The sequence below is a fragment of the Vigna unguiculata genome, chromosome 10 (genome assembly GCF_004118075.2).
Source record: "Vigna unguiculata cultivar IT97K-499-35 chromosome 10, ASM411807v1, whole genome shotgun sequence".
NCBI classification, from domain to species: domain Eukaryota; kingdom Viridiplantae; phylum Streptophyta; class Magnoliopsida; order Fabales; family Fabaceae; genus Vigna; species Vigna unguiculata.
Genome location: NC_040288.1, coordinates 40,185,721 through 40,196,380, shown reverse-complemented (window position 1 = coordinate 40,196,380; position 10,660 = coordinate 40,185,721). Strand labels below are relative to the sequence as shown.

Below are 10,660 nucleotides of genomic sequence, written 5' to 3'. Positions count from 1 at the left end.
AAAAGATAAGCATCACAAAAAAAAGTTTCTAGATGCAAACATTGACCCAGAGATATTAATTATTGCTATGCATATGGAAGAAAGTGAAATAAAATATATAGATAATGTTTGATTAATTAAAATATAGGTTTCGTGGGAAACGAAGGTATCGTAAATAGTATTATAACATATACCTATACGCGTATAACAGACATGTATACTTCTTAAATTTTCAATAGTTTCGTTTAATTTTTTTTAAATTAAAAAAAAAGTATTTTTGTTGTATATATTGCTTATGATCACAAGTTTTCTATACAATAATCTATTTTAATTTTATATATTTTTTCATGAAAAATTAAATTATATGATTAATTTTATTTTAATTGATATGTTTAATAATGTTTGTGCATGAGGCGCGTAGATTGATTAACGAAGTTTTTCGAAATGAAATATACTAAAAAAGTAATTTCAAATTTAAAAATCAAAATAAAAACTTAACTTAAACAGGTGTCAAAGAATAATATTTTTAAGCTCAAATACTTATAATAAATTAGTGCTTTAAGTATATAATTTGTATAATAATTAAAATTTGAAGTTAATAAATATTTTATAATGTATAATTTATAATTTAATTTTAAATATCTCTTTAATAATAAATATTTTAAAATAATGTTAAAATTTAATTTTATGATACAAAAAAAAAGGATAAAATAAATAAATAAATAAATGAAAACAAGGGAATAAAGGAGACTATGTGTAAAGAAGAAACTATTACTATATATTTTTCACTTAATTATTATATTTTATGAATAAATAAACTTACAAATTGTATTTTAGATATAGAGGTGGTTGCTTTATAATACTATGTATTTTACTATAAATTCAAAATCAGGTTTGTATATTGTAGTATCAAAATATAATATAGAAGTATAATATATATATATAAAAAGTTCAATACCTTTCAAATGTTATTTGTGTCTTTTCGTCACTCACATCTATTCGTAAATTTATTTCAGTCATTACAATATACAAGATTGATATATTGAAATACATTTTCAATAATAATAAAAGAACGGTTAAATATATTTTTATTTCTAAAGTTTCATTGAAATTTAAAATTAGTTTCTCTTCAAAACTTTTGATCAATTTAGTCATTCATATTTAAAAATACGTGAATTTAATTTTTTTAATCAAATTTTGTTAAGTTTATTTAACGTTTCAAACATATTTCATGATAGTATTTGAATTGTTTACACTATTTGACACATTTTCGCTTTAATGTTAACTAAAATATTATCATAAAATATGTTTAAAATGTTAAATAAACTTAACAAAATTTAGCAAGAAGAACTAAATCCACGTATTTCTAAAGATGAATGACTAAATTGGTATAAAGTTTTAAAAATAGACTAATTTTAAAATTTACTGAAACTTAATGGACCAAAAACATATTTAAAAAAAAAGAGAAATATTTTGATTAACAATAAAAAACATTTAAAATTTGTGTTGGAAACTATTTTATCATTTTCAACAATTTTATAGAATCGTATACGATTTATTTTGTAAGTGTCAATACAACTGCAAATTGATGTCTTCAACGGGAAGTTATTAGTTAAATACGTGATAGACGAAGGTGGTAGAAGAAGAAAAAGCCATAAATCAGGATTTGTAATTTCGTTATTTTTGATCTAACTTAGAATGTGGAGATAGATATTTGCAAAGATAAAGTAAAGAAGGTATGATATCATTTTAATAACAAACTGAAAAGCAACAGCTATTGAGTTTACCAACGGCCATGTAACATGTAACCCAATTGCTGCCATTTGCATCATTCACCAAATTAAAATAAAAATAAAAATACATAGGATAGACCGTTCCTTAATTTTTAATAAAATAAATAAATAAATAAAGTCCTATCCCAAGTTGTCCATCTCATAATTAAATGTAATCAAATCCTTCTAGAACACCACCACCATGTTCACTCACATTTTACCCAAACCCACACTAATTTCTCCTCTTTATAAACCCCAAACCCTCAAACTTTCAAACCCACAACACAATCTAAACCCAAAGCAAAACAACACAACCTCATTTCTCTCAAAATCTCTCAAAATTCCGCATACCCTCTTTCTCTTTTCATCGCAAGATCCTTTCTTTCTGCGATTCCGGTGTATGGGTCTTCGTTAATTCACTAACACACTGCAAAAAAATCAATCTTTTTTCAATTTCACTAATTTCCGATACCATGGAGTTGATTTCGGGTCTACCACAGGACGTAGCACGGGACTGTCTCATTCGGGTTTCGTACCAGCAGTTCCCCACGGTGGCGTCGGTGTGCAAGCTCTGGAAATCGGAGATTCTCTCGCCGGAGTACCACCGTCAGCGCCGTAGCACGAAACACGCGCAGAAGCTCATAGCGATGGCTCAGGCTCGACACCAACCGGGAACTGGTTCGACCAAGCGAGTGACGAACCCGGTTTACCGTCTCAGCGTGTTCGAACCGGAAACGGGTCACTGGACCGAGCTGCCACCACCGCCCGAGTTTTGTTCCGGGTTACCTATGTTCTGTCAGTTAGTTAGTGTGGGGCACGATCTTGTCCTTTTGGGCGGGCTGGACCCGAATTCGTGGGAAGCATCGAATTCCGTGTTTGTGTACAATTTCTTGTCGGCGGAGTGGCGCCGCGCTGCGGACATGCCGGGTGGGCCCCGCACGTTTTTCGCTTGCGCGTCGGATTCTAAGGGGACGGTTTTTGTCGCCGGAGGACACGACAACGAGAAGAACGCGCTGCGTTCGGCGCTGGCCTATGATGTTACCTCGGACCGGTGGGTTTCGCTTCCCGACATGGCGGCGGAGCGGGACGAGTGCAAGGGCGTTTTCCGTCGCGGGAAGTTCTTCGTGGTCGGGGGCTACCCGACGGAGACGCAGGGAAGGTTCGAGAAGAGCGCGGAGGAGTTCGATCCTGCTACATGGCGCTGGGACGAAGTGAAAGAGAACTTCTTAGATTGCGCCACGTGTCCGAGGACGTTAGTGGACGGTGGTGATGACGAGGCGGTGTTTCTGTGCAGCGGCGGGGACTTGATCTCGCTTCGTGGCAACACGTGGCAGAAGATATCAACGGTGCCGGGGGAGATACGCAACGTTGCGTACGTTGGGGCGTTTGATGGGACACTGGTTTTGATTGGATCTAGCGGCTACGGTGAAGTCCACGTGGCTTTTGCCTTCGATTTCGTGAGTTGCAACTGGAGGAAACTGGATTGCCCAGAAGGGTTCACGGGCCATGTCCAAACCGGTTGCGTTTTGGAGATTTAGAATTTTTTTCTTTTTCTTTTTTTTTTTCTATATAAAAATTATACAAATTAAGAATTTACAACATAAACAAATTTAGGGTTGGTTTTGTAAATAGCTTCACTAGACCTTAATACATATTTCTCATTAAAAAAAAATGTAAAAAATGTTTTTGTTCGGTCTATAAAGTGATAAAAAAAGATGTACGTAAAGTTTTTGTTTTAATGTCTACATATGGAAATTCATCTCTCTACTCTTTCCAATCTCCAATATAGCAAACATGAGAAGAAAAGAATTTGAGTTGGAAACGGATCATGGTGTGTATCCTTAACATTTTGAAACTTAAAAACGAGTGCATTTTTGAAAAGATAATTAGTGTAACTATATGCGGGAGCATGATTAAATAGAAAAGTGACGTGTAAATTTGGAAAGTTCTTGTTTCTCTTATTCTCTATGGTGCATTGTGGTTTGATTTTTACTAGGCAAGTGGACTCAAATTTTTCTTTTTTGTGTGCATTTTATCTGTTTGTGATAATGCCTCAGTGCCACGCAATGGTTCGTTATCAATGAATGAATGAATTGCAAGGGACACCACAAAACAACTTGTTCTAGAAGACCTCGTTATTCTCATTCTATGTGAATGTGACCCTTTCTTTATCCAAAACTAACTCTAAATTCCTTACACTTGTCTAGTTATGATCCAATCTGTTCATTCTATTTATCTCCTTACCGTACATGCTACGCATCTTTTCTTAAAATCAATTTCAAACTTAGATCCGGTATATCTAAGTTTCACATCTTTATTCAGATTATTGAGACTTCTTCCATTCTTAATTTAAAGATAAAATTGTGACAAAATTTAAAACGAACAATACTTGAGAATGTTTAATATTAATATTCGATAATTTGTATCGAAGGAAAGAAACATTTGTTTTGGAAGACATTTATCTGTTGTTGTGAGATTTTTTCAATATTAAATATTGATGGGAACAAAATTGAAATGAGAAAAAACATAATATCCTGTTTTAATCAGATTTTTTCAAAATTAAATATTGATGGGAACAAAATTGAGATGAGCAAAAACATAAATGAATTTAAATGAAAACGAATTGTGACTAAGAAATAAATTACTACCGGAAACTGCATGCATGAATTTAAATGAAAATTTAAATGAAAATAATGAATGAATGAGTAGGAAGTTAATGAAACGTTAAGAACAGTGCATGAATGAATTTAAATGGATCAAGAAATTATATAGTGAGAAAAGCAAATGAATACAATACAATTAAACAGCTTTGAATGCAGAAGATTTGAATATAAATGAAAAATTGAAAGTCAATGGTTGAAAAATAAAGTATTTAAGAATTTGTTTGATTTTATATTTTTATTAGTGTAGACGTGTAGGCATTTTTAAAATTGGTAGTTGTAGAAATAAAATTTTAATTGTTAATAACTAAGAAGCTTCATCGTTAATGTTTTCTATAATTTTAATTTTAACAATTTGAAAATTAAACTAAAATAAACATAATTGTCACATTTCATACTTATTCAAAATATCATATGACCACATTTTGAAACTTAAAAATAAATCAATTGAAAGTTCATTGAAAAACTATTTTTGGACACTCAAACAAAAAATCAGAACATTAATAAGAATCTATAGACAAAAAGATTTGTCAACGTTAATGTCAACATTAGTTTGATAAAGTTGATAATGAAAACATAAAGAGATAATACATTTGAGATTTAGAACAGAAATTATCAACTGCCATGATTATCCAAGGTTAGTGAAAGCATTAAAACAATAATTGGTAATTAAAATATGTCATTTCGTTTTGTTTGACACAGAAATTTGTTGTTTAGGAATATAATCATTAATTATATAATAGTAAAGATTGAAATTTGGTGAATCATTCACACAAACATTATTTGAAAGCATTCATCACTTATCCAATAATCTAATAGCTCCTGGAATGTGTTTAATTCACATGTTTTTAAGATAATATTTTATCTTAAAAAAATATAAAATATGTTATTTGGACAACATTTTTAAAATTTAAGAAAATAATTTCAATATTTAGAATTGGAGAATTTTGAAGTTTTAAAAAGGCAATATTTTATTTAAAGTTTATCTATTTTTTTTTCATATTTTCTTTTTTGACTTGGTTTTGGTTATTAGTCAGTCAATAATTTTGAATCAGAATATCCTCAGTTTTACTGGAATCAAGATATTTAGTCAACATTATCCAAGTTATTTTAGTTTTAAAATGTCAAACAAAGTTACTTTTTACTAACACAAGTTTAGATTATTTTTTGATTGATATTAACAAAAAAAATGACCAATATTAATAAGGTAATTTTTCAGTTAATGCCAACAATTTTTTTTTCTCAGTATTATCAAAACTATTTTTTGGACAATTTAGAAGAAGGATTTTTAATTAGATATTAATAGAAATTATTTTTCACTTGACATTATTGAAATGGTTTTTTTCTTACCATGTAAGTTAAGATGATCTCTTAATTGATTTTAGTAAAGTTTTTTTTTTTTTTTAAATTAATGTGAGTATGAATATTTTATGTCAGTTAAGATATAAAATTTTGTCAGTTGAAACTTTTCATGACTTTTTTTTTTTTTGTTGATATTTGTAAATTCCAAGTTTAAGGAAGATTTAATGAAAAAATGACAAACACTTCAACTACAAAAGATTAAAAAGTGAACAACAAAGATGTATTATGTACAATAGTTATGTACTGAGGTAGCTAAAATCCTTTGATCCTAAACACAAGAAATCACAACCATGTATGTGATTTGAATCCAATGAAAGAATGAAAGCAGTTATTTGGTTTTCATGCACATGACAAGAACCTCTGCAAATTTCTCATACATGTTCTGTTTCAAGAACATCCTCTGCACCTTTTTTCTTCCTTCCATTCCCATTTTCTCTCTTGCAGAACTGTTTTTAAGTAAAAACCGGAGATGCTGTGCAAGAACATGGTTCCCTGTGCGACCAATAGGATGAACCAGACCTGTCACATTATGCTCAACAATTTCTTGCGTTCCTCCAGCATCTGTTCCAAGCACCTACTCCATGTTTTTAAGTGAAAACAATAAATGTCAACATTCATTTGTACTATTTAATAAACTTTGTTCATAGATAGAGACATAAAACCTAGAGATTATCAAGTATCAACTACCTTAACCGAATCATAGAAATAAGTAAGGTATATTTGTTGGAAATCTTACATTGATTAGAGATAAGACGAGTTTATAGTATATAAGTGGATGCAAACCTCACTTTACAAACCGATTTTGTAGGATTGAATTAAGCATAAAGTCCACTTCTTATCATTGTACCAGAACCACGAGTTAGAGTATCCTCTAGTCAAATTTATTGTTTGTTATATCTATTATTTTACCTGCTACCGGACAACACGTTCGTGATCTATTCAAAGGTTGCTGTTTGACAACAGAAATCTAAGGATAACTAATTTTCCATTTCTAAACTCAATTGATCAGCATCATTTCAAAGGATAAAACTACCATAATATGTGATTAAAAGAAAAGTGAAAGCAAATTGGAAGCCATACCGGAAGACCAAATGCCATTGCTTCTATAGTCACTCTTCCAAATGTTTCTCCCAATCCCTTTACACCATTTTGAGAAAGAAAAGAAACTGAGTATGTTTTCAAGCAGAGTAATGAAAATATATATGCTATCAGAGTAATGCATGCAGAGAATGTTTCACACAAATCAAACATTATTTACCTGAGAGTTTATGACATAAACATCTGCAGCAGAGTAAAGTGAGGCAACATGTGTAGTGGCTGAGGTCCAGAGAACTGACTTTGACAAGTTTGAATGCTGTGCTAAAAATCTTAAAAGAACTTTAACATAATCCACTTTGTTGCTCTTAGATCCCACAGAACCAATGAGAATTTTCAGAGATTGTGCAGTTGTTACATTGTTGTGAGACAACACTTCCTTGCTGTGAACACAAAAATATGCATCAACACTGCAATCAACAAATATACTATACTACACTACACCATCCTAAAGTTTTGAGATTCATGTAACCTTTTTATAAATGTGCTTGAGATGTTGTTGAAGGCTACACTACTATTATCATGGTGTTCTCCATCATTTGATGACACTGCCATTTTCTTATCCTCATGGTGCAATGGTTCATCTTCTACAATTTTTCTTGCTGATTCAAGAAGAAATAGTTGACCCTTCCCACGGTTGATGCTGCTCAGAGTCATAACAAGCATGTCATTATCACTTAACCCCATTTCTCTTCGAACTGAATCTCTCAGCAACTTTCTTCTCTCATCCATTTTTGCAGCACTGAAGGATTGAGTACTGTGTGTGGAGGGAATGCCTGCTACAAAAGCTAGTTCATCATTGACAGACAATGGAACAAGTGCTGGCTGTAATCTCAATTTTATGCTTTCTTCTTCACACCACTTTTTCCATTGCTTAGATTGTGCTTCAGACAGAAAGATCAATATTTTCACTCTGTGTAACATATCCTTTGCACGATCAAAATACTCTCGTCTGTTTTCCATAATCCACCATGCAACTTTTCTTGCTCCAGCAGGAAAATGTTCAATGTATTGTTCTGGAAACATGCAACGGTGTTCAAGTAAGAGAACATGTATACAACAAGTACAGAGTAACAAGCAATTGTTCATATCATTGAACAATGCCAGAAGTTTTCATGATATATGATTGAAGTTTTCAAAATAAGCATATACAACAACTTTTCCTATCTCATTTTCAACTAAGGCTCTGATATTTTGGTAACTTTTATGCGGGTTCTGCATTATTGTAGAAATTGATGTTGGTTTTGCATTATTTACCATGCACTTTCAGACACTGCATAAGGAAAAACTTAAGCAATGTGTTCATACCAATCCATGATGCACAGACAGCTGATCCAGCAATGACAAGATCAGCCTTTGCTGCAGTTTTGAAGCTGAGATATGCTTTATCATCAAGCACCTTGATTTGTCTCCTAGCAAGTTCTTGCATCAAACCACCCTTTTTGCTAAGAACAACAGCATGAACAGAAGCCTCACAACTCAAGAGTTCAGTTGCCAACTCCATCATTGAAAGTGGAGCTCCAGTCATGGAAAGCTCATGAAAGATCAAAACAAACTTTCTTGACCAAACAAGGCCTGCAAAGTCCCCTTTTATGTTACAGGTTTCATAACTCCCCTGAGGATTCCACTGCAGAATTCTATCTTCTAAAGAACCAAATGGACCAACAAGGAATCCATAGGTAGAATTCCTTGAGGGAATCTCTGGCTCCATCTCCTCCAAACCACTACTCATCACAAGTTTATGTTTTCTCCTCCTCTTACCTCTCAAAACATGCATTGGTCGCCTTCTTCTTTTCCTTGAGCTAGCTTTAATCTGAGATTGAACTTGAACACCATATTCTTTCTTGGCCAAAGCCACATCTATTGGTTTGTTCACAACTTGTTCGATGTTAACAGACAAAGAAACGTTCTTTGCAATCAAATCATGATGCTGATTCTGTTCAACGTAAGAGTTTGCTGCATCACTTTGTCTGCTTTTAAAGCCTGAAAATTCCTCCTCTTTTTCATCATGTGCCCACCTAGACTGTACGAAAAATCCAAGATAAGCCCAAAGGGTTATCAGAAGCAGCCATAACAGTATCCGGTTGCTGCCATAGCACTGTGCAACACCCTTGCCTTCTCTTCTCGGTGTTAAGGTACAATGTGGTCGCTGAAATGAAGGAGAATTTTGTGGACTCGACCTTACAGAGGAGGAAGATTTCAAACTGATACCTGATCTTGCTGAAGAGTTCTTCAGCTTTGTAAAATTTGCATGAACTTCTCCTTTGTTGTTGTTGCAGTCCTCCATTAGTAGTATCGTTGACTATATCATTGAAGAAACTCGAGACCCTTTTGTAAATTCACTTCCTTTTCAGGATCACTTCTTTCAGCATTGTTGGTTCTACCATATATATATATATATATATATATATATATATATATATATATATATATATATATAGGAAGCTCAAGTTTTACAAAGAAAGAAACAGTGAAAGGAAAAAAAATGGTAAAGAAAAGGTGTGTTACAGTTCTTGATGCATTTTTCGTGTTCTTCAATGGTTTAAAGATTTGTGCTTTCAGGGTCAACGACTATTCTTGAATTGCTCCTTCATCCGAAAACGAGAGTTCAACAACTGAACAAACAAAAAGCTGAAGAGAAGAGACAGAGGGGTATGAGTTTGACAGAGAACGAATGCACGTGCGTTGCACATGTATTGGGTTGGTCAACCATAACAAACTCAATTCTCTTTGTGAGTAAAGCATAAATAATCAGTCCAAAAAACTGATGTTATATATAAGTGATAATTTTTTCTTTTTATCTTTTTCGTATGAAGAATATTTAAAAAAAAAAAAAAACTTGTATTGTCTCATTGTGATTTAAGAATATTTTTTCATAAATCATTGAATTAATTATTAGAGGGCTCGCAGGTCGCAACAACTCTCATGTGCAAATTCGGAGGACACATCACATCAGAGCAAAAAGGATGAGGAAAGGTTCTTTCAATTTCTATTATAACGTAATTTAATTATTATTCGGTGAATGCTTTCATTGAATAATTGATTAACAAGAGAGTGAAATTGTTCCAACTTAATAATAGATAGTATCGCTTTGTTCGGATAGAATTGTTTTAAATATGATCTTAAAGAAACACTTTGAAACAAGGATCATGTAGGATATATTTAGATACAAAGTTAATTTTTTAAGAGTTTTTTTTTTTTTTTAAATTATCAAACATTTTCAATAATAAAACTCAAATGTATTAAATTTTGCACCGCAACATGTTCATCTTCATATTTTTTCATTTAAAATAGATTTTAACATTTTTCATTTTTTTATTGGAAAATACAACTATTTCTGAAAGCATATTAAAATAGCCACTTGACTTATGCATATTGGTTGAACTAGGACAATCTATAAAACAGCTAAGTAGCGAATATTTACGCGCCACGATTGGCATAATAGTTTACCAACTTTTTCTGTATTATACCTATAAATTCTTGTCATTAATGTAATGAAGCTAGTTTTCTTTAGTTAATTTGGAAAAATAAGAATTTAATTAAATATTATACAGACAAATTGTATCAGTTTTCATGTCACTGATTTGCTTAAATGGGATATATTCTTTTTACTGTTCTGTTAAGGAGAATAGTCTCAAAATTTGAAACTTTATGATATAATAGAAATCTTGGACCCTCTCAAGTCGAATGACAAAATTGAACGAGGAAAACTACATTTTTTTTTTCTGTTCTATGATAAATTAAAACCTTATAGAGAAAATTGAATAATATAGTTAGAACATAAAATTGAAA

At 31.9% G+C, this 10,660-nt stretch overlaps 2 protein-coding genes across 3 annotated transcripts; one reads left to right on the top strand and one right to left on the bottom strand.

Moving 5' to 3' along the window:
* Window positions 1–2,003: 2,003 nt before the first annotated feature.
* Window positions 2,004–3,477, top strand: LOC114165775 (F-box/kelch-repeat protein At1g80440-like). The gene has a single exon (XM_028050358.1). It carries the CDS (start codon window positions 2,225–2,227, stop codon window positions 3,287–3,289), a length of 1,065 nt encoding a protein of 354 aa, XP_027906159.1. The 5' UTR covers window positions 2,004–2,224; the 3' UTR covers window positions 3,290–3,477.
* A 2,456-nt stretch (window positions 3,478–5,933) lies between these two features.
* On the bottom strand, window positions 5,934–9,243 carry LOC114166246. 2 transcript variants are annotated; one of them, XM_028050956.1, is made up of 5 exons: window positions 8,177–9,155; window positions 7,341–7,884; window positions 7,032–7,251; window positions 6,854–6,910; window positions 5,934–6,347 (listed from the first exon to the last, which is right to left on the bottom strand). In XM_028050956.1, the coding sequence occupies exons 1-5, from the start codon at window positions 9,153–9,155 to the stop codon at window positions 6,102–6,104; spliced, it is 2,046 nt and encodes a 681-aa protein (XP_027906757.1). In that variant the 3' UTR covers window positions 5,934–6,101. The 2 variants fall into 2 exon arrangements, with proteins under 2 accessions (XP_027906757.1, XP_027906758.1); XM_028050957.1 differs by having other exon boundaries at window positions 6,263–6,350; window positions 8,177–9,243.
* Between the last annotated feature and the right edge of the window lie 1,417 nt (window positions 9,244–10,660).

What these genes read in the sequence shown, in the direction of transcription:
- LOC114166246 (XM_028050956.1), bottom strand. Translation starts at nt 9,155, where the DNA reads ATGGAGGACTGCAACAACAACAAAGGAGAAGTTCATGCAAATTTTACA. An exon ending in TGTCTGTGCATCATGGATTG is followed by an intron (nt 7,885 to 8,176) that starts GTATGAACACAT and finishes GCATGTTTCCAG; the next exon opens with AACAATACATTGAACATTTT. An exon ending in CAATGGCATTTGGTCTTCCG is followed by an intron (nt 6,348 to 6,853) that starts GTATGGCTTCCA and finishes AACATGGAGTAG; the next exon opens with GTGCTTGGAACAGATGCTGG.
- LOC114165775 (XM_028050358.1), top strand. Translation starts at nt 2,225, where the DNA reads ATGGAGTTGATTTCGGGTCTACCACAGGACGTAGCACGGGACTGTCTC.